The following is a 24,922-nucleotide window of genomic DNA, read 5'->3' on the forward strand; positions in this document are numbered from 1 at the left end:
ATTGTTGTTGTCATAGTTTGTACTTCACTCTCTGTACCCTCTCTGCTGCTGTAACGCTGTGAATTTCCCCACTGTGGGACTAATAAAGGATTATCTTATCTTATCTTTGTGCATAGAGTCTGCAACAGTGACATCAACTCAATGGCTCATAACTGCTGCAGCCTATCTCTAGCCTTAGTCACGAAGACCGGTTTTGTAGCTGATTGTAGATGCAGCTCACTCCTTTAATGCTCACAACGTTAAAAGGTAACCTGTGAGGAAGCCCCCAAATTGCCACTAGTTATCCTCATCGGTAATAGGTGGACAGTGATGTCCTTCTTTAAGCTTGTCCAAACTATGTTACGGTACATTAAAAGAGCGCTATAACTATTTTTTTTTTTATCAAGAATGTCCAGAAACCCTAAAGGGTCTAGGGCAGTGGTGGCGAACCTATGGCACGGGTGCCAGAGGTGGCACTCAGAGCCCTTTCTGTGGGCACTCAGGCCTTCAACCCAACACAGAGTTTGCCAGATAGGACTCAAGACTTTCTTCTGTGGTCCAATACAGACCAGAAAGTGCCATGCCCAGTGCTATTTTAAAGCAACATCCTTGGCTGCCAGAACTACAGGAGGAGCGAGACGGTGCGGATCGAGATGGATTGTCATTGGAGATCCTGCTCTGGCTCCCCTGATTCTTCCTCTTCAGGTGACCCTGGAGAAAAGCTACAATACAATTTTCTCCATCATCTTTCTATTGTATTGGTGAACTCTGGACACCAATACGATTAAAACCTGTGCTACAGCAGGGATCAATAAGTTGTTGGCACTTTGCGACATATATGTGTGTTTTTGTTGTAGCTTGGGCACTCGGTCTCCAAAAGGTCGCCATCACTGGTCTAGGGCAAAAGGAAAAAAAAAAATAAAGCATTTTTACCATTTTTTTTATCCTGCACAGGGTGTTCTGATATTTTTATAAAATCCCTCTAATGAGTTGAAGGCTCTTCTCTTAGGAGTTAAGCAACAAGCTCATCAACATAAGTCACCTCCATCCTGCACAGTGAAGCAAGGTGCACAAAAGTGTAATATAATAGAAGTAAAAAAAAATAATCTAATAAACAGTGTTCATTGATGGAAATAACATGGTAGCCTTGTGCCATGTACAGGTTCCCGGTAGTATAAACAGGAGTCACACTAGTGATCAGCCACCACATGATATACAACACAACCTTTTATAATGTGTTATCGCACGTTTTCACTTCAAGCAATGAGGTTTTCTTTTCCCTTCTGTTATCTCGCCAGCTCCCTATGTCTGGGAGGAAACACTCAGTCATTCTGAGTATAACACATTTATCCCTCCTATGAGAATATCCCAGCTGTAGTTTGGAGGATCTGTCATTGCCACTGAATTAATTAAATTGGCCGAAATTGCAGAATCAGCAAATATTGCCTTCACCTGCTTCTCTGCTAGACTGTAAGCTCCACTGCCCACTGGGAAGCAAGGTGTCTAAATGGGGATCTATTGCATAAGACATCCATGTCTCTATCAGATACTCGGTTATTTGCTAGCAGATGAAAGCCTCCTTCCATTCTCCATCCATATAGAGGCTGAGCTCTGCCAAGAAAAACAGGGGGGAAAGACCCACAGAGATAATAATAACAGCTGTCTACTGAGTGCTTTTTCATCCATACCTAGTGCTTACTAAAAGTGCATCCACGTAATGAAATAATACCAATCCTCTATTCAAGTCATATTTAAAATCAAGCTTCACTCGCCAGCCTTAAACCGTTAATCCTGGATATAGTAATTCTCTATCAATGTAAAATATTTCATGCAGCGTGCTAGGAAACTAAAAGCCATATGTCTGACTTAGAAAAAGCATTATACATAGATTCCAAGCCCGATGTCAGGCTCCGCATGCAAATGTATGTTGCTGCGTTCATTCAATCAGAATTTTATTTCTGGGCTTTTAGGTTGAACATTTATTCAGGTGTATTCAGGTTTTTTTTCCTATACTTAATATATATAGTAGGTGACAAGCCAAACATTTCAGAATACCAGTTACAAAGTGACTTACACCATTACTGCTGCCTATTTTATGCAGAACTCCTTTACATCACATTTTTTTTAACTCTCTTTTGAGATTTAATATTTAGCATAATTGTTTATTGCAGAACTAGGTGTATATTTTACCGTACAATTTAAAGCTCCAAGTAATATATTATTTAATTTATATATCATATATACTCGAGTATAAGCTGACCCGAGTATAAGCCGAGACCCCTAATTTTACCACCAAAAACTGGGAAAACCTATTGACTCGAGTATAAGCCGAGGGTGTAGTATACAGCTAGCCAGCCCCCATGTAGTATACAGCCAGCCCCCATATAGTATACAGCCAGCCCAAAGTAGTATACAGCCAGCCCCCATGTAGTATACAGCCAGCCCCCATGTAGTATACAGCCAGCCCCCATGTAGTATACAGCCAGCCTCCATGTAGTATACAGCCAGCCCCCATGTTGTATACAGCTAGCCCCCATGTTGTATACAGCCAGCCCCCTGCCAAGCGCATAAAAAATTAAAAAAAACTTAATACTCAGGTGTCCGGATCATTGGCGCAGTTCCCAATCTTTAGCGCGAGGCTCCCGATCTTCGGCGCCGGTCCTCTTCTCTCTTCTTCAGCGGCGACACTGCCGCATCATAGTGCGCGCCCGCCGGCACATCGTATGGACGCGATCTGCCAGCTACAGAAGAAAGAAGAATGAAGAGAGAAAGGGAGCTGCTGGGACCCGCACTGAAGATCGGGAGCCTCGCGCTGAAGATCAGGACCAGCGCCAACGATCCGGACACCGGAGGGTGAGTATTAAGTTTTTAATTTTTTTACTTGCTGAAAAACTCGGCTTATACACGAGTATATACGGTATATTATTTAACTGTATTCAAAAAAATGTTTAGGGGGGGATAAAAATGAAAACAGTAATTTTGCCTTTTTTTGCCTTTTAGCCCTCACATAAAATGTTAACGTTATTGCTTTGGTTAGTATGATTACTGACATACTGAATCGTTTAGATTTCTTCTGTTTTTGTACTTTGTGTTACCATATTCCGTGCAAGGGATTTTACTTTGGGGAGGGTGTCATTATTGTTGGTACTGTTGTAGGAAAAATACATTATTAATTGAAATTTTTATGCAATTCTCTTGTTTATAAATCTCTTTTTTCTTATAACCTAATTGTTAGTACAATATACTGCAATACAAAAACTGATGCAAAACTTAGTTAAAAGGACAACTGTAAAGTATAGAACCTTTTGAATACCTCTGCACTAAGCAAATTAAAGCAATTCTCTTATTTACTCATAAGCTATCTTCAGCCGATTGCCTGCTAGCAGGGGTTTTACCATGTCCCCATGGATGCTCTCCATGCCTTTTTTTGGATTGGTTGTAATGGGAATCCATACCTGTACTGCAGAGGAGGACGGGTGGATCTTGTTGGGAAGGGCACTAGGAGACAATCTGTAGCTGCTAGGCGCATGATAATATCAGTAAAAAAAAAACTCCAGGACCTTGAGTGCTGTCACAAGCATGTTTTAATATATCTTTTTCTTTGTGGTGTAGTAGATTACTGTATGATAATTTCTGACTATGATGTAGAGATCCAGTGCTCTGTGCTGTCAGCTCTGCACTAGATCTCTATACAAACAGTAGCTGATTCTGTGTCCTGACTGCCTGGGCTGTTTGTGCATGTTCACATGAATGCCCTTAGTGCTCTGGCCTCACTACCGTTAGCTGATGTCACACCCAGGAAGTCCCACCCACTTCAGGACAAGCTGAGAAAATTTTACAGATATGGCTGAAAGATATATGAAGGAAGAAGCCAGAAGCATAATTTAGGTATTGTTGGAATTGTTGTCAAAGGCTTTCTCCAAATTTGGTAATACTATGGTAATACTATTTTTTGTCAAGTAATTTTACAGTTACACAAATAAGTATTATCCGTAATCACATATTTTCATACATTACAAGTAAATATTGCAGATATTCCTGATCCCATAAAACATTCCCCCCTGGCCATGTATGTGAATAAAAGGAAATTTTGCAACACCAAGACTACAATTTTAAGAGTCTACCAACTGTCTCCAAATCTCTTTTTTACTAAATTATACACTTAGTATACACTTTTTTGACACACCATCATGCATTCCTCAATTACTAGGCCAGGTTCTGCTACCACACGATATCCAGAAAAGTCTAAATTTCTCTTCAATTAATTCTCTTCAATCAACGTGGGTAAAGCTGATCATGATGGTTATATCAACCCAACTTTTATATTCATGTATATTTGGTTTGACTAGGTTGTGTATAGGGAAAGGGGAGAAATACACTGCTCAACACCTTTGGTAGCAGATCATCTCCAAAGAAATGTGAAGGACTGCTTGAAACTGAAACTGCCATCTGTCCTTGCAGGGATTACTTCCGTCTGGGATTTTCTTGAGAGTATTATAACGAGCAGCCAGTATGGCTCCCCACCACTGATTTCCCCATTGATAAAGCATTATGAAGGCCATTAAGAAATCAGGTTATGAGTAAATGTGAAATTAGAATATTCACACAGTTTCAAATAAATTGAAAAAATATGACTCCCCACTGACCCATGACACCATCACAATCCGTGATACCATGGACAATGGAAAGCTGGTAGATTGTAATTTTGCTTTAATTGATTGATTTTACCAATTAAATTGATGCCTGAGGCTACTCCCTAAAATGCTACCTCTTTTAGCTCCTGAGACCTGGTTCACAGGACTGTCCCAAAAAAATTGGGGCTGTTAACATGGTTTGGAATCAGTAGTGTATTATAATACAGGCGGTTTGGGTAGTAGCCGGGGCTTCTCTCCGCGCTCAGTCAGTCACAGCACTGCACACTTACCTGTATCCCCCGCTATATACCTTGCAATCTGGTGAGTATGTTGCTGAACTTTAAATTGCTGAACTTTCTTTTGTACCTTATTTATTGAGCACTCTGTTAATAGCATTCACTGTACTTGTTGTTATTATACACCTTGCCTGCATAGTCTATCACTGGGTCTTGTTCCAATATCACTAAACATACGCTATTTAGACACATGTTTACACCACTTACGGTACTACTGGCCAATATATGATGTATATCATATCCTACACCATGTCAATGTAGTTACCTCTGATACCGTGCACAACATTGATGCTCCCATCCACCCAGGACATATCATATCCATAGACACGTAGAAACAGTAGTGACTGCACACCATGTATGGGTGGTGCTCAATTTAGGATTCTCAGTCCATCCATAATCCACATAGAGAACATGGCACACACCAAACTGGATTTCTTTAATTTTTTTTATTTTAGCGAATATTTCACACAGTGGAGCCTTCACCGTAAAAAATGAACATAAATTATGTAATTCTATACAGATCAGAATTAATTTACAACGTTTCGGTCATCACGACCTTTGTCAAGCATGATCTGGCAATGTCTGCAGTAGTGGGTAGGAGAGAGGTGCGGCATGTTAATTTGGATTGCTACTCTAACTTTCACTCAAATAGAATTTACTATTTTCAAAAATAACTCTAATAAGGATCGCCAAGACTTCTTGAAAATAATATTAATACAATCCAGGGCCCAGGGCTGTCTTAATCTGTCCTTTATTAGAATGGTCAAAAATAAACTAAATACTGTAGTCATAAGAGTAAGTTATGAGTGCCAAATGATATCACACAGAGAAACCTAACTTACATCATAAACATCAAATATTATAAAGGGAGGAAAGGATCAATAAGGGTAAGATGCAGGATCTCTCCCTCAGGATCTAAAGTTATATTATTTTACTGACTCTCTTACACATCTGTTAGAAGTAAAGATAATTATTAACAGAAAGCATTGTTACAATCATATTAGAAATAACACAGATTTGTACTTGTATTATTTTTCCCCTACTCAATTGTCTATTTACATACCACTGCTTATTTCATCAGCCTCCGGGTTTGTGTGTTGTCAATAGATAAGATTCAGCTCAATACTAAACATCTTTATATATAACGTTACAGCCAGAACTAACTTCAGGCGATCAAACAAGATTAAACAAGTTTAAAAAAAAGCAATATATTTCCTTTCAGCATTTTTTAGAAACATCCAATTTCAGTACAAGTATTAGACACCTGAATATGAAAAATGTATCCGCTTGGTGCCCATACCCCAACACAAGCAGTTCTGGTTATTTTCTTATTGCTCACATAACTTGTCTTTTATGACATATTACATGTTAATTTATTGAAAACTTATAATAAAGACTTTTTCTATATTTCTCTGTTATTTGTTTGTTTTTGTATTTTCTTGCTTTACTATTTGCAGCAATGACATTCTGCTGCAGGGTTATACGAACAGCAGAAACCCCCTACTTGTGTATATGATTTATTGACCATTAATGATGCCACTATTTTTTGGTTTATAATTGATTATCTTTATCAATATTAATAATGTAAATTTAAACAAACATAATAACAGTTATGTCACAGTAAAGGGATAGTAAACAAAGTAATGTCACAGTACAGGGACAATGTACGGAGTGATGTCAAACTGCTTGCACAGCACAGTATTTAAAAAGTGTCCGAGACACATTTCTGGCGCATGCAACACAATTATTGTGCAAGCTGCAGTGTACCCGATACCACACAAATTTCTGGACTGAAGGGGGCGGTACACTGCTCAGTTGGACCTTGACAGAAATGTGTTGCAGGCCTCATGTTAAAGGAGAACCAGAAAAGAAAAGTGGTGTAGGAGCAGTATAGGGGGCGCCAGATTAATGAAGAATGCGAGACACAAATCATGAATCTGGGGCACACTGCACCCTACACAGGCAAACTGCACAAAGTACAGTTTTCACTGTTTTTAGTAAATGTTCCCCATTGCGGGGAGAGTAAAGCTACAAGCAGATAAGACTTTTATCTAGGGGAGAGGGAGGCAAATAGCAGAGCTGACAATATGTAATGGCTGTGATAGCAGAGGGGAGAATGTCATGTGTAATATGCATCTCATGGATCTCATCTCTGATCTGTCTCATCTCTCTTTCTATGTGTCAGATACTAGTGAATATTCAGAAGCTAAATGAAAGTGTATACAAACACTTACCCTGATCATCTAACCACATTGTCAGCTCACACAACTAGAGGAATCATGAACTATCTGGTTAGAGAGTCCCGTCCACACTCTGGAATTTTACACTGACCAGCCTAGATTGTGATAGGAGCCAAAACTGCAATAAAACTGAGTAAATTTGTAAAGTAAGGGGTTAAATGATCTTTATTGTGTAAACATCACTAGGGGATTAAAATTTGAGAATTTTCTTTTATGGGAAAACCCCTTTAAGTACAAACCTAAAGAACCTATCCTGTACATAACCACAATACTGTCTATATAAGCAGCCCCCACTCAGGCACACCAGATTAGTCCATGTTTCACATGGACACGGTGTGAGACTGGTCCGGCAGTATACCAGAAGATCTTCTCATGAGCCCGGACTCCAAGAAAATAATGGACCATCAGAGAACAGGCCCACGTAAAGTTATGTTTTCAATATGGTATATTTGTGTCAATAACAAGCATAACAATAAGACTATGATGTCATTAAAAGTAGACATACCCTTGTACTGCATAGATGGAGTGCGCGTCCCCATGAGAATTATCATTCCCTATAAAACACTACATGGACTGTCATTCATTTAACTATCGTATATACTCGAGTATAAGCCGACCCGAGACCCCTAATTTTGACACAAAAAAAATGGAAAAACCTATTGACTCGTGTATAAGCTGAGGGTGGGAAATTCATTGGTCACATACCCCCAGTATAAAGCCTGCCAGCCCCCTGGAGTATATAGCCAGCCAGCCCCCTGGAGTATTTAGTCAGCCAGCCCCGGTAGTATATAGCCAGCCAGCCCCCTCAAGTATATAGCCTGCCAGCCCCCTGGAGTATATAGGCTGCCTGCCCCCTCGAGTATATAGCCTGTCAGCTCCTCCCGGTCCGTTGCAGGCACCATGACTTCAGCCGCAAGCTGACATCATAGTGTGTGCCGATGCGGCTGACGTCACGAAGACTGTGATGGACCAGGACCCAATGTCGGAGCCACGATGGATGCCGGGGAACGTCAGAAGGCGAGTTCACTTTTATTTTCCTTGACTCGAGTATAAGCCGACTTAGGGTTTTTCAGCACATTTTTGTGCTGAAAAACTAGGCTTATACTCGAGTATATATGGTAATTGTTCATGTTTGCAGGAATTCTTAGGGTACATGCACACGGTGGTATGCACGCCGGGCGGGCATACTGCTGTGCACTGGAGAGAAGGAGGAGGCACACGGGCGCACACATGGGAAAAGACAGAGTATGCACCATCTTTTCCCAGTGTACAGTGCGGAACAGTCCCACAGGACCGCCGCCGGGCCACCATTGGCCACCATTTGCGGCCGCATATAGATCTCCACAGACAGGCGTGTGAATGCACCCTTAGGCATGTTCTCCACCAAGGACATATTCATAACTTATCCTGTAGTGATAAAAGCTATATTTCCTTAAGATATGAACCATTAACATACATCATTAGGTAAAATTCCTCCTAGTGAACCTGTCTGGCAATAAATATCACAAATTATTAGGAATATATTTTTTTATAAAACTATAGAATTAGACAACCGGTAATGATTGGTTTTTTAAGAATCCAACTTCTTAGTGCTCCAAATGTCAAGTCGGGCAAAGGTTCAATTGTACACCGTGTCAAGTCAGCTCTTCCCAAATTACTATTACGAACCAGTTACATGTCCTGAGCCATTCAGCTCAGTTCTCTTGACAAGCAACTTCTAAAGAACTGTCAAAAGGTCAACAATTACTTTGGACAGAGACTTGTATGGAGACAATGCAGTCAGGAGTCCACAGAGGGAAATATGATCTGACAGGCAATTCTTTTCTATTAATATCTCTGTCTCTCAAAAACAATATACGACCAAATAACTTACAGCGCCTCATACATTAAATGGACACTGTCCTCAACCGTTTCTCATTGAACTCTGTGTGATAGCAAACTAATATACAATAACTGCAAAATGGAAAAAATGTAGTAAAAATTTGATTTCTACAACACGATTACAAATAGTAGATATTAGCCTGTAGATATACCTTTAAAAGGTATGGACCATGATATAAGGTCAACTATCCATAATATCACTGCTCTGTATAATTATATGGGGATTGCCAGAGATAACAATACAACACTTAACTATATCCGATAATCCCCATAGTGATGAAAGGAGCAGAAATATACTTGTTAGGTGGTGACTTGGAAATTTGTTTGATAAGTTAAAATCTGGCTACATTCACACTGACGTATGGAGGACGTATATACGGCCGATATACGTCCTCCATAGACGTCAATGGGCGCACGGCGCCCTACGGGAGCGGTACGGTGCAGCACACGTGCGGCACCGTACCGCTCCGTACCCGGAAAAAGATAGGACCTGTCCTATCTTTCTCCGTAGTACGGCGCCCTATCTTCCTATGGAGAGGGGCGGGGGTGAGCTGCGCTCACCTCCTCCTCCTCTGCCCATACACTGCCGTTGCCCGCTACGGTACGGTACGGGCAGGCAACGGCAGTGTGAATATAGCCTAAGTCTTTTCACCTAATTTGGTACTAATTCATGTCACGCTTATTGGAGTTTTGAAAGACTGTGATTCACAACACAACCACTGGATGGTCACACCTATGCACATATTATCGCACAAGCCTTTGTTACTTTGTTTTAAGAGAAGCCAATGAACCCAATAAAGTCCTGAGACAAAATGCTTTGGGGGAGATTCGTTTTCTGCCAGAGAAGGCACACAAATCTCCCCAGTGGTTGGTGGTGTGAGGACCCTGGCTGGAAATATTTACTATAAACCGATGGAGACCACAGCAGAAATCTCCACCAGATTAGACCTGATCTAAACAGGTACAGTGCCTATTAGTAGATACAGGCACTGGTGCGGGCAATTTTAAGACTGGCATTTAAAACACCAGTCTTAACAAACTTCCACCCATTGTATTGATCTAATAAAAACCTAAAAAACTATTCCAGCAGTGTGGGTCGTTTTTGGATTTTACCATTTGTGGTCATCCAGTGATTGTGTTACAAACTGCAGCTTCTCAAGGCTTTTGTAGTATATAGCCAACCAGACCCCAGTAGAATACAACCACCAGCCCCCTGTAGTATATAGTCAGCCAGCTTATAATACAGTTCAGTTTATAATACAATACTACCATAAAATAAGGACAAGTGTTAAAGATTCAAGTAAATGGGCATATTCATAACACCTCTGAGGAACAACCTACCTGAACATAACCTATGTAACTTGTCCACATCTGCCTGATACTCCTACATGTCTAATATCCAGAGCATGTCATCCATCAGATGCGTTACCAAAAAAATTGTACTGTATAGCCATAAAGCAATGCTAAAGAAAACTGAAGAATGTACAATTCCCCAAAAAAACATTACTTGTGAGGTTTAAGTAAACAATCAGACACTCTAATCTAGTCTATTGCCTTGGGGAATTTATATAAGAAAAAGTCAGCTCCTGCCAAGATACAAATATCAATATGTGCATTTTAAGGATATTCTTTACATGTTTAGAAAAAGCACAAAAACTGGAGGAGATAAACATGACAGCAGAACCGAACATTTAATCACTCTTCTGTGACTGTGACAAATTACATTTCAGATGAACACTTTAATAAAACAACAAATATATTTACCATAAAAAAAGGACTATCCGGGTGGAAGATGTCAGACATCCAATATGGGAATACAATATGAATAACTGTACATACATTTACTACAGCGATAGGGATACCTAGATAATCATACCAAATATCTCCAATGGAAAGGGGTCTATCGTACTCAGAGCAAAGCATGTAATATGAAGCAAAAATGTGGAGGGAGTTGGGAAGGGAGGGAGGGAGTATGCTACTAATAATAAGTATAAATGATAAAATATACACATTCTGTAAGAGACATTGGATACAAATGTAATTATCTTGTAACGATTCAATGAGCATAATTTGAGTTTGTATTATTGTACAATGCCAGAGCTTATGGTAAAAATATGTACATACTCCCCTCCAAGTTGTACTTGTTGGGTGTGTTGTTTTTTTTATTTACTAAAAAATGTTCAATAAAAATATCTGATTAAAAAAAAAAAATATGAAGCAAAAATGGAGTAGAAAAATTTGTGAGCAACTAGACTCTATGTATATACAGACGGATAAAGAATAATCTAATAAAGCAGTAAAAACTAACAACCTATCTATAAAAAGCATAAATCAAAACATGATAACCATTTTACTCATAACTTCTGTATTAAGTCTGGGTCCAGGGTCCCAAACCTACAATGTACGGCACAGATCCTAAAAGTGGGGTTTGGGTCCGCTCATAATTACACAAATCATGATAACAAAACATAAAATAACATATAAAAAATGTATCTTATAACAGTAAAAGTAGGGGTTATATCCTCCCTTATAGGAGCTATAACGAATTGTTATCATGTTACGAAGGGGCAGTGAGGGACACGGAGTGGGTTAGGAATAAAAACTGGGGCACATTGCTGTTATATTACATTTTATAATATCATGGCACATGGATAGCAACCACAGCATTGAATAAATAAGATAATGCCTCTATAAATTGATTTGTCATGTCACAGTAAACACTGGTCTGTGTAGCATAGTAAGCAATGAACCCTCGCAGGGCAACAATTGAATACAATCAGGACCGGATGAAGGTAGGTGGATCCCCCTACTGGAGTTAGCTCAGACAGTATATGGGAACCATTAAAAAGAAATTTAAAAAAAGGCAAAGAAAAAGAAGAAAACAAAGATTAAATGAGCTAAATCTGCTAATTTTCATGACTAAGGTAAAAACCTATTATATCCTATGTATACTTTATTGTACAGGGTGAGAAGAGGTTTTACCTACTGGAAAATCAGAACTTTATAAATCAAAGAAAAATGCCTAACTCTAAGTGAATATTTCACAAGGAATTCCCATAGTGCGTCAATCCACAACCTGCGCCAGCATGATCCACAACGCTACCGAGTGAGTAATCTATTCAGGCATTCAGTTTCAAGATTTTTAAACTCATTAGACCACAATTAGTTTCTGCAAATTCTATTTAAAGTGGAAATTGTGATATTCTACTAATACTTTTATGGAGATTTGATGGCAGGAAATCCTATTTGCATGTCTGCACGACAGGATCTCATCATTTGCAATTCAAACATTGAGAGATAGTTACATAAAATGGAATAAATCTGTGGGACCACGGCGGAGCAGCACTGAATAAACTTTGCTTCACAGCAAAAGTAAAAGCTGCTTATTGAGTGCTACCATTGTATATACCTAAAACGTGATGATGATCAATGTAAGTCTATACGGCTATTCTATAATGGACTCCATAGAGGTAGATTTCATTCATATACTCTATATTCTGGTGCCTTACATAGAATGGAGGCAGTCTGTATTCTGCAGCTCTGTAGTTTATTATGGGCCTGTGAATGTGCTATATCCCTCCACCAAAGCACAGAAATGGGTATAAATATATTACTAAAGAATTCCTCTAAATCCAAAGGATGACATTGATTACCAAATTATATAGCAGCAAAACAACAGTGGATAGTAATAGAGGCGGTTTGGGTGGTAACCTGGGGGCTAAGTCTTATAGAAGGCCCTGGGTCACTGAAACCACCCACAAAATATTATATTCACAAGGACCTTCACCCATGAAATTCTCATACATCTGTTCTGGCTCTAAATACACATGCAGACAAAAGCCCATTCAGCACCTCTGAAGGACCTCCAAGGGTCTGGAAACCGCAGATTGAAAGCAGGCGGAAGGGAAACATCCTCCATCTCCCATGAAGCTTCATTCTAGAACCATATGAAGTGAATTCCTGACTTGTAGGAGCTATAATGTTCATGCAGCCCAGGGCCCATGGCAGTCTTAATCCACCCCTGCAGTGAAATATCATAACTGTATCAGTAGGAACCCTAACTGTGAATGGCAATAACTTATGGAAAGATGCCCATTATGTCTTACTTTATAATTAACCGTGTTTAGTGGAAATGATACTTCTAATATTAGAAAACAGTCAGTGTTAAGGGGGTTGTCTACAGTCTAAAGCAGTGGTGGTAAACCGGTGGCACTCAGAACCCTCTGTTTGGGCTCCCAGGCTTTCACTCCAGCGCAAATTTCGCCACACAGGACTCAAGCCCTCCTGAAGTCCCAAGCAGCCCATGAAGTGCCACCTTCAGTGCTATTTTAAAGCAACTGGAACTCAACGGGGGATGACAAAAAGCTCAATTAACATTGGAACACCTGCCATGGGATCTGTGATTCTACCTGTTCAGGGGACTCTGGAGGTAAACTACAATGATAATACTAATTTTTTTTGTATCATCCTACTGTATTGTTATCCTTAGGATGCAGATACGATTGTGACTGAGCAGAGAGCAATAAAGTACTTCTTAAATTGATGTGATGGCACTTTGCCATGAATAAGTGGGTTTTGAGTGTAGCTTGGGAATTCTGTCTCTTAAAGGGTCACCATCACAGGTCTAAAGTATGCTCGGCATAGGATATCACTGTCTGGTCAGTGAAGAACCAACACCTGACCCGCAAAACCCAGTGGGGGACATTTTTCAGGGCTTGTACACCAGTTTACTTAAATAATCGCAATGTTTATTGACCCACTAAGCCATTTTTCCCTCTCTACACCACCTCCACAGCAGGAAGGTGTAGAAGGATTTGAAGGTAGGAGTTACAGGTGGTGGATTGGGCCGGCACAGGGTGTTCCTGTACACTTCTTTTTGCCTGCAATCGTTCAGGGCAGGGCATGTACGGTATTTATTGGCCTACTAAATTAAATATTTTAATATTCACAAATAGCTAGCTAAACTGAGAGAAAGTCATCAAAACCCTTTTAAGGAAACAAATTTTAGTATAGTTTGGCCTTCTCTATTTTCAAGAAATGTACTTCCTTTTCTGAATAGGAACATCCCGGTTTATACACAGAGACTTCTGCATCCAGTGTAGACAATCCTGTAAGTTATCAACATCCTGAAAGAACAAATATCTGCCTTACGGTATGCTCACATCAAAACTGGAGACTCTGCAGCTTCCTTCCCCTTGAAAATGTGGACAAATAAAAGACCCTAGATGCAAAAACATATCGGAAAAGAGATGCCAAAAGTTCCATTATTGTCAGCAGTTGATCCCGCTTGGGATCCGTTTTTATTGTCATGAAGGATTAGGATTGACATTTTTCTATTCTTATTAAAAGTAGATGGAATCCAGTGTAGTGTGAACTTGTCTTGACTTGCTATGAGATACCAGACTGCCCATCCTGGATAGAACATAATTTAATCCACTATATTACAATACAGGCAGTCCCCGGGTTACATACAAGATAGGGTCTGTAGGTTTGTTCTTAAGTTGAGTTTGTATGTAAGTTGGAACTGTATATTCTATCATTGTAATCCCAACCAGAACTTTTTTGGTCTCTGTGACAATTGGATTTTAAAAAAGTTGGGTTGTCATAAGAACCAGGATTAATAATAAATATTAATTACAGACACCTGTGATAACTGTTATAGCTGTTTATTGTAGCCTAGGACTAAAGTACAGTAAATTACCAATATCCAGAGGTCCGTTTGTAACTATGGGTCGTATGTAAGTCGAGTGTTCTTAAGTAGGGGACTGCCTGTACACAGTATTTCTACAATGTTCTTTCTGTCACCAGTATAAAAAATAAATTCTGTAAAGACCAAAATGAGTTTTCAATACAGGCAGTCCCCGGGTTACATACAAGATAGGGTCTGTAGGTTTGTTCTTAAAGGGAACCTGCCACCACGATTCTACCTATAAAGGTAGATCGGGTGGTAGGTGGATGTAAGGGACGTGAGGAGAGCTCTTTTTAGAGCTAATCCTCACGTCCCCGCTAACTTTTAATAAACTTTATTCCCCTAACATGTAAATTTACTTATGCGGCTACTGGGGCGTGAAGTAGCCGGGCACGAGGCTACACAGCGCGGCTACTCCACGCCCCAGTAGCCACGTTACTCCTCCTACCCTGTGTGTTCGGCGCGCAGCTCCTCGTAGCTGCGCGCCCTCGCCCGACATGCTGGCGTTCTGCGCATGCGCAGAACGCAGCTGAGCAGCCACAGCTCCGAGGCCGGAGCTACTGCGCATGCGCAGAACTCCGGCTTGTCGGATGCCGCGCGCTGAACACACAGGGTAGGCGGAGTAACGTGGCTACTGGGGCGTGGAGTAGCCGCGCTGTGTAGCCTCGTGCCCGGCTACTCCACGCCCCAGTAGCCGCATAAGTAAATTTACATGTTAGGGGAATAAAGTTTATTAAAAGTTAGCGGGGACGTGAGGATTAGCTCTAAAAAGAGCTCTCCTCACGTCCCTTACATCCACCTACCACCCGATCTACCTTTATAGGTAGAATCGTGGTGGTAGGTGCCCTTTAAGTTGAATTTGTATGTAAGTCGGAACTGTATATTTTATCACTGTAATCCCAGACAGAACTTTTTTGGTCTCTGTGACAATTGGATTTTAAAAATGTTGGGTTGTCATAAGAATCAGGATTAACACTAAAGTTTCATTACAGGCACATTTGATAACTGTTACAGCTGATTATTGTAACCTAGGACTAAAGTACAATAAATTACCAATATCCAGAGGTCCGTTTGTAACTAGGGGTCATATGTAAGTCAAGTGTTCTTAAGTAGGGGACCGCCTGTATTTGAAGTCACACATGAATATGTGGACTTTTGATGAAAACTGGTAATGCAATAGAATATAATAGACAGGACCCAGCAGAAAAGCCATTGAGATGTACAAAAGTGCAGACACAGCAGTTTTAATTTATAGGCCGCAGACCAACGTCTTGAAGATGGCTGAGAGCTTTATGTTTGATAGTTGCATGTGGGACTGAATGACAGTAAACTTTAGAAGATTGTCACATGCAATTTGGCAGAGGGAAATGATTTGAAGGCAAGATCGCAGACTCACCATCCGTGCAGATTAAATTATCCGTGTCTGCTGAGGAAGGCGCATGAGGGGAGACTGTGTCAGGGAACAGCTGGGACAACTTGCCTGAAAGTAAACTTAAGCATGTTCATCAATTAGCTAACAGTGTGTGATTTACATCTACATATCTGTTGTGTGACCACAGGTAGTACTGTATACGTAAAAAATGTGACAACCAGCCTCACTTCCTATGTGATCACATTAAAGGAACATTATGTATTGGGATTGTCAATGTTTGCTTTAACACTACCCTTGGTCTACTAATAATTTTTCCGACCTACAGTTGCTTCTCATGAGAAAATGTAGGGGTAGGGTTATGTATGTGGTTAGACTACCGTCTGAGGTTGCACTAACATTATTCCTGAAGGGTAATAATACCCCCCTCACCTTTTCTGAAAAGTATTTTTAGCTGAGGCGGAGTATGAAATACAAATAAATAACTCCTAGACATATATAATGTTAATAGACGTCTATTCATACAAGAAATTTGTTGCAGAACATGTTTTCTGTGCATAAATTGCAGATTGAGACAATTCTAGTCACCTTACATCATGCATTAAAGAGAAGGGCACAACCTTTTTTTCATCTCCTCAAACCTACAGATCGGACTATGACTGACGCAGTCCCCAGACCAGACTTGGGCTGAACCACCAGGCCCCCAAGTCTAGGTTAGGACTGATGCACTAGACCCCACAGTTCTGGCTAGGGCTAGCACACCAGATCCCATAGTCCAGGCTATGTCTGATGCACCAAACCCCCAAATCCAGACTAGGGCTGACGCACCAGACTCCCCAGTCCATGCTGCGACTTATGCACCAGACCCCCAAGTCAAGGCTGGGGCTGATGCACCAGACCCCCAAGTCCAGGCTAGAGCTGACGCACCAGACTCCCCCTCCCCCACTGCAAGCTAGGGCGGATGCACTAAACACCCAGTCCAGCATAGGGCTGAGCACCAGACCCCCCGGACTAGGCTAGGGTTGATGCACCAGGCCCCACCAGACCAGTCTAGAGCTGAGCACCAGAACCCCCAGACCAGGCCAGGGCTGACACACCAACAACCCCACCCCTCTGACCACAATAGTTGGGAAAACTTATAAAATAGCATTCTAGGTCCATTAACTAAATGTTTCATGTAATTTATCTAGCCCTGGAATGCTCAATGATTCATTTCCTCCAACATTGCCTCCAACTTGCTTACACTGAATTTGTTGTCACAAAATTTTACATTTTAATTAACAGATTAAATTTAGTGGAAATAATTTTTAAATAAAAAAAAAAGTTTAATTGTAAGAGGGTATGATGATTTCAGACATTTTTTTTTAAAGCTTTAGTCTTCACTTTAGCTACTAAGATTACTGAGAGTTTGACACTTCCTGTTCTCTGGAGATCACTTTTTAGCAGTCAACACATTATTATCCTAGTGGGAAAATGATGGTCACCTCCCATAATCATGTACAGTTTATAAAATGTTTTTATACTTTCAGAAAATAAAAAAATTGATTAGATTGAAAAAAATCAGTTTTATTTATTTACAAAAACACATAGTTAACACCTTTGTCTTTGAGCTATACCTAACATTACCAACATTTAACGTTTTTCTCTTTACTCTTCCTCTCATGTTTCACATTCTCATTCATCAAATTTCTTTTCACGCTTCCTATCCTGTTTCTCATCTTTCATGTTCTCTTTGTTTCTCAAATTCTCATATGAAATAAACACAAATTTGCCAAATTACTGGCATGTCACTATAATGGTGTTTTGTATGTGAGATTTTATTAATAACTTACCATACAACTGAACATTTAAAGGAAATCTTTCATCAAAATCAAAAATAATAAAGCATGGACACTTACTCATAGATCCAGGCACCAAAGCTGTCGTAATCTTTTGGATGATAAGCATAATTTTGAAAGTTGATTTTAGAAGGAAGAAGGCCACAGAAAACAAATATAAGGAGATTACCACAGTCACAGTGCTTGGATCTATGAGTAAGTGTCCCGGGTTTATCATGATGGATTCTGATGGTAGATTTTCTTTAACGCAACAACCTATTGATAATTGTATTGTTTTATCTGATCATGTTATTGATCTACCGTATTATCTGTAAAATGCATCAGAATATGATGGTCCATAAGAAATTATTAGAAATTGTTATTATTAATATAGATATCTATGGTTTTCACCATCCTAAAACTAATGGAATCATCAAATCACACAATTTTCATAGAACAACCACTGGGAGGTAACTAAGGGATAGCTGCTGGGAAGTGTGGGCCAAATACTAGGTAACTTGCTTTGGCAAGTAATTGTACGTGGAGGCCAATTTATCTTAGCCCTGGGAAAAGTAGAGCCGGGCTGCATCTTTGAATGGACCTGTTCAATAATTTTACATTTTCAAGGATTTATATATGTGACTTTATAATTTGCAACAACATTCTGTGACATTTACATGAATGTTGACTTTATTTCTCAGGAGCAAACATACCTCAAGGCTACATTTGCAGTGAAACAGCGTTTCAAAATCCAAATCAATGCACGTCCTGCATAGATTACCATACAACCAGCCAGTAAATCCATAACCCATTATCTGAATACCAAGTGGAAAGCTCTACTGTTATAGAAATATAAATTCTACCATTGACCAGATAATGCATTCCTTTCTGCTTGCTATTGACTACCCCCGCTTTCATTCTCTCTATACAAATTGCAAAAGTATATCCCCATACAGATTGTATTGTGAGCAAATAAAATATGGTATGTATGGGATCTGACAGAAGAATGTGTACATTGTCTTTTATCTATCCTCAAACACGTCATTAATTTTTATGTTAAGACACCACTGAATAGATATATGGGTCCTGCCCTCTAGGAAGAAGCAAGGGAAGAGGCCCGTAGTGCTGTACTATGGTGGCCTATACTTATGAGATTTCATATTATTCATGAAATATGTTGTCCCATCTCAAATACTATGTCCTGGCTGACAGAAATTGCTCTCAACGTTAATAAGTATATCAGTCCTTTAAACAACCTTAAATTATCTAAATTTTGTCATATTATATTAAAATTGCATTTCAAGCTTGTGTCCCTGCAGCCTCTACCTCCTGTATTACCCATGTACTCTATATGATAAAAAACAGAAATATATAATAATATGAAATATCCAGTGATAAAAATCAAACACAGAAGTCTGTTCACTGAGAGATCAGGTGACAGTTATCACCCACTATAGCTTAGTCAGAGACACACAGATACACTACTGCTATTAGAGATACTAATTTACAGATTCAGGACACAAGTCACACCATGGTCAAAAATAGGGCTGGCACTCACTTGAAAAATTACATACACATTGAACATTAAAGAATCTTCTTTTATTACACTTCCAACTTGTGGCACCTGTGCCCCTTCTTCTACTTTTAATTGGGTCAATACAATGTAGTTACAGCATCAATTTCATCCTGTCTTTGGATCTATCATTTTGTTAAAATTGCACTGGTTGCAAAGATATGTACAGTTCTGGTTCTCTCCTCCTTGCTCTGTAGTTTAATGCCTTCTCTGAGTGATGGTAGAACAATCTTTCTTAGCATAGAAGAAAGATAACCAAAGGACAGTTATATTGCACATCAGACATCAATACTTAAGACTACATTTTCAATATGTAAAGGTAACCTAAAGAAACCTTGAAAGAGAAATCATTGTGACCTTGCTGTGACTTCCTGTTCAGTGCTGTGCTAGAGGCAGAGTGAGCAGTTTCATTCAGAAAGGCCTCCCATTTTGGAACACCAAGTAAAGCAAAATTGGACGATGTAATATGCATTGTCATCTTATAAATATTGCATTTTATTTATAGTTGGGGGTACTATTTGACTTTAAAATTCACATGTGAATTCAATGTGAACAATGCACTTTTGTAAGCTCCTTATCTTATCCTAATTTTCATGTCAGTAACTTGTCTTATGACCTGTATCTACATTATATCAAATATACTGTTCCATAATGAAATTTAGTAGCAAAGGTCGGACCAAGGATCTGTCTGTCCTATTATTATCCTGCTATAAGGAATTAAAGGAGCAATGGATGCTCTGCATAACTGCTACAGTATTCAGAAACTCCTCCTACAGATTTATTGACTTTCCTCTTAATTGTACAGCTCAATAAAGTAGCAGAAGGCAATCTCCTTTATTATACAGTGGAGAGTGTGGAGATGTACTATAGGGAGGGGCTGATCAGCTACACTGCAGTCCTGGAATTGCAGAGAGAAGAAAAAAAAGGCCCAATTTATTGCTTATTTAAACAAATGAAGCACCTCATACAATATGCAGAGGTTTTCCCACTAACAAGCACCTTCCCTGTTCTGCTGATGTGTGGGAGTATCATTTGTGGACACCAATACTCCCCCACAGTCCTATCTATTAAACTCCTGGATATGGCAATACAAGTAGCCTTATTTACAGAGCCAAATAGATGCAGCCCACAGCTAATAAAGAGAATGTGAACAGCAACTAACTATACCATAGAAATTAATATTTGTACTCATTATGAACAATATCAGCGATGCCATAGCTATGTAGAGAATTAGAAAGGGTCTGCAGTGGCACTGCCAGCACCATTGCCTTCCAGACCTGTGTTTTATTGTTATTCGCACACATTAAAGTAGGAAATGATGAGAAACAATGTAATATTATAATGATATGTGATGATACAGCGCCAGCTGTTTAGACTGAAATCAAACATCTCCTGAGAGTAGATGCAGACATTATACATTCTGGAAGGTTGTCAATAACACAAATAAGACGACTATGTGCAGGATCTACGGAGAAATCTGAAAGATCCTACATGAAGAAGAAGCAAATGACACTGTGGACAAAGGGGTAGATGCAGTCTCTCACCTATTCCTGTAGATATTTGCAGGAGGAATAGGCTGGGGAATTGCTTTATATTCAACCTGCTGTTTGACCTCTTTCAGATTTCTCTACTAACAAATCTGCTTCTTTTCCTGTTCTCTCATTAGTGATGTTTACTGAATGGAGTGTTGGTTTTACTCATTAACCCCTTTACAGAGAAGGAGGTCAGCAGTGCTCTGCAAAGCGTTCTTAGCCAACGTTGTGAGACGGCCAGTCATTTCAGTATCCATTCACAGATGCATATGTTGTTCTATGGTAATGCTAATTATACAGAGGTATATCAGCGTATAACATCCAGGCAAATAAATATGGCAAAAGCAGGTTTTTATAGAATTATAAACACTTCAATTCAACTCTAGGGAGTGATGCTATAAGCCAGTCATGTATGTGAATATTTATATCCTATTATCCAAAATAGTACTTTTCTGATTGTCTAAGCATAAACCCTAGACATATTGTCTCCAGATAGTCCTTTATAATTCTCTTTGTGTTCTAGGGCTCACATAAGGGTCCTAATATCCTTCCACCCAGTGTCTGAATTCATTAGATCATACCTATCACCTTTTTCTGAGATAATATATCATCATAGCACTGCCCACGCTAAAATGAGTAAAGGACCAGTAAACTGAAAGGACAAGATGCATTACAATACATAAAGCTGCAAATATTAAAGCTTATAATAGAATAGCTGCTGATATTCATAAGCCAGTAAGTCCATTTTTTTCTGGAGGATCTGTTAATGTGTTGGACAAAATAATAGACATTTTCTACATTGCTAGTTAGTGCATCCTTAGGGGAGCACAAGAGCAAACCTTGTCCATCCCAAATTTGCTTATATTATTTTGCAATTGACTACAAACAGAGCTTGAGTACACGCCACCAGCTTCCTAGTATTGCTTATTATTTATCATAAACTCTCATTCTAACTTATTGCACTGTATATTACCAGCAGGCTATGATAGTCTCAGCTTATACGTCCCATGTATGACTACAGACTGAGGAACAGTGTTATAGCAGGTCATCACTTCAGTACAAAATATTACTCTTGTGCTCATACTTCATATCCTGCAGCTATACAGATCCTACCAAGAACATTGCACTTCCTTTTCATCTGCACCACCTCACTCCTCCATCAAAAGCTACTAAACCACTTATCTTACATCCATCAGGTTTTATGTTGACAACACCCATCTGTACTATACCACCGCTTGATGTATTCAGCTCACTCCTTTACCTTATACAACCCATAGCACAAGCCACATAAAATATCAACCTTTGTAGTTCTGGTAACAAATCACTTCCTCTTGCTATTTTTCTATTAAGTTTGGCACCTTGTCCTGCCTAGACTCATTTATGACAGCCTCTGATCCTGGCTGCAGACATTTGCTTGCTCTTTCTATCCTGTTACTCAGTTACAAATAATGTTTACTAAATAAAAACAATAGAAATAGTAACAACAGTAAACAAAGTAACAGTTTTATTAGATTGTATTAATTTGTTTAGCTTTTCCATATTGGTTCATTTTTAAAAATGATTTGTTATATTTATTCTGTACATTTGCCAGTTCTAGTCACCTTTAGCTTTTTATATCTGTTGTAATAGAACATTTACATATTGGTGCATATACATAACAAATTTGGCGATAGATGGATAGACCTTTATTTATTCACAGCATGAACTCTAGCAGAAGTCCCATACCAGACTGACTACAGCCCCCAAACCCCACCTGCACAGTCTTGCACCACAACCTCTTCTAGAACATCTTAGTATTTCTTATGTGCTTTAGAATTCTCCAACCATCTAGTTCTATAACCTTGTACTGTCCAGTCATATATGCAATTCACTACTACTACGCAATGAAGATGGCCCAGAACACAGTAAGTATATACCAATAACTACTATACAGAGGATGCAGTCTTACACTCACAGCATAAACCAATTAACCCCACATCTCTCCATTGATCCAGGTTTTTGCATTTGTCCACATCAGCATCACTTGCATTACTCATTCAGCCATGCCTAGTTCCCTATTTATCCAAGTAACAAGCAACCCCCACACCCCATGTGCATTGCATATTGAGCATAGTGATGCCCCTTTGCATTGCAGCTACATCTAATACAGTGAATCCCTGTCACTCTTGATGCCTATGGTGCACTACTACACCCATCCTCCCCTTCATTGGCTCCATTTAACCCCTTCCCCCGGACTCACATCTCTAAAGCGGTTCCAGTGCTTGATCTTGCCACTATACTGGTTGATGGAGGACAGCCATTGCTCATCTTCCATGAAATTGCCGGTGTTCTCCAGCTCCTTGCCGTCTCCCTGGGTGCAGACGAAGGGCAGGAGCAGGGGCAGCAGGAAGAAGCAGGGGTTCCTCATGCTGCAGGTTGGATGCTGCAGGAGATGTGCTTGGAGACCTGAGCTGCCTGGGAGAGAGCCCTAGAGCAGACAGCAGAGGCACAGACTGGAAGGAACTGTACAGGATGGATGGATGGATGGATGGATGGAGGGGGAGCACAGAGCCTGCGCCACAGCAGCATCATAGGAAGGTGGGGGAGGGGATGGCTGCTCTGGCTCCACACCTGCTCTAACCTGACAGCATGCTGGAAAGATATTGTGCTATTAACACATCACCATCATACACACTACTGCATCACATCCACAGTGCACATACATCCCAATGTAACCTGTACATAAACCTGCCCCTCATCACACACATCAGTAGCAATGTGATCTATTGTAGCTGCATACTAATCAATAATCATACCAATCAATGGGATAGTGATGACACTAATCATTGTGAGTAACTAGAGGAAACACATCACATATCAATTTCTGGGTTGCTAATTGTTATCACTGCTGTATTACACTAAAATATTTGGGTCTAGACATACAGCATTGATTTTGCCATACACACATACATAAATGGCTTTTTTATTCTCAGTAAGTTGCGCAGAAAACTCTGTACATGTCAGGTCAATGCAAAAGGCCGTTTTCTATGCCAGGAGGAGTTACAGAGGATATCCTAATCCTTCTCTATTGCAAGTTTTGAAACTACTCTGCTTCCTTTTTTGTCCAAAGTATTTAAAATATAAACAATAATGTAAGTAACTTTGCAAATAGTCTCAAAGGGCATAAACAGCCACGTAGTTTTATTTATTAACCCCTTAAGGAAGCAGCCACTTTGTAGCTTAAGGCTCAGCCCCATTTTTTGGATTCTGACTTGCGTCGCTTTATATGGTTATAACTTTTGAACACTGTTACTTATCAGAGTGATTCTGAGATTGTTTTTTCCCCACATGTTGTACTTCATTTTAGTGGTAAATTGTGCGTTTATTTACATATAAATTTCATTTATCGAAATTTGAAATCATTGCATTTTCAGGCAGATAGATTTACCACCTTAATAGGTTGCTGAATAACATTTCCCATATGTCTACTTTTTCATAATTTTTTAAATGTCTGGATAATTTATTTTAATGTCACGCGGCTTACAAATCGAATATCGCTTTTCCGGATTTCAGAATTGACTATTTTGGGGATTAACACAGTTTTGAATGAAATTTTACATATTTAACATCAAAACCCCCTATATAATCAAAACTGCACCCCTCAAACTATCAGAAACAGCTTTTAGGAAGATTGTTAACCCCTTGAGATCTTCAAAGTAATTGAATCAAAATGGAGGGGAATTTTAGAATGGTAAAATTGTGTCGGTTATACGTTCATTTAGCCCTAAAATTTACACATTTCCAAAACACAAAAAGAGAAAACCCACCATAAAATTTGTTCTGCAATTTCTCCCGAGTACAGAGACCCCCCACATGTGGACGTTACTTGTTTTATGGGCGCACAGCGAGATGCAAAAGGGAAGGAGGGACCTT

At 39.6% G+C, this 24,922-nt stretch overlaps 1 protein-coding gene across 1 annotated transcript in view; it reads right to left on the bottom strand.

Moving 5' to 3' along the window:
- SPOCK2 (SPARC (osteonectin), cwcv and kazal like domains proteoglycan 2) overlaps positions 1-23,537 on the bottom strand; it is a 98,665-nt gene extending 75,128 nt beyond the window's left edge. Inside the window, exon 1 of the mRNA XM_072129989.1 lies at positions 23,250-23,537. Coding sequence (XP_071986090.1) covers positions 23,250-23,417 — 168 coding nt within the window. The 5' untranslated portion in view covers positions 23,418-23,537. The remainder of the gene's footprint in view (positions 1-23,249) is intronic.
- Between the last annotated feature and the right edge of the window lie 1,385 nt (positions 23,538-24,922).

This window comes from Engystomops pustulosus, chromosome 11, assembly GCF_040894005.1.
Source record: "Engystomops pustulosus chromosome 11, aEngPut4.maternal, whole genome shotgun sequence".
Classification (NCBI taxonomy): Eukaryota; Metazoa; Chordata; class Amphibia; order Anura; family Leptodactylidae; genus Engystomops; species Engystomops pustulosus.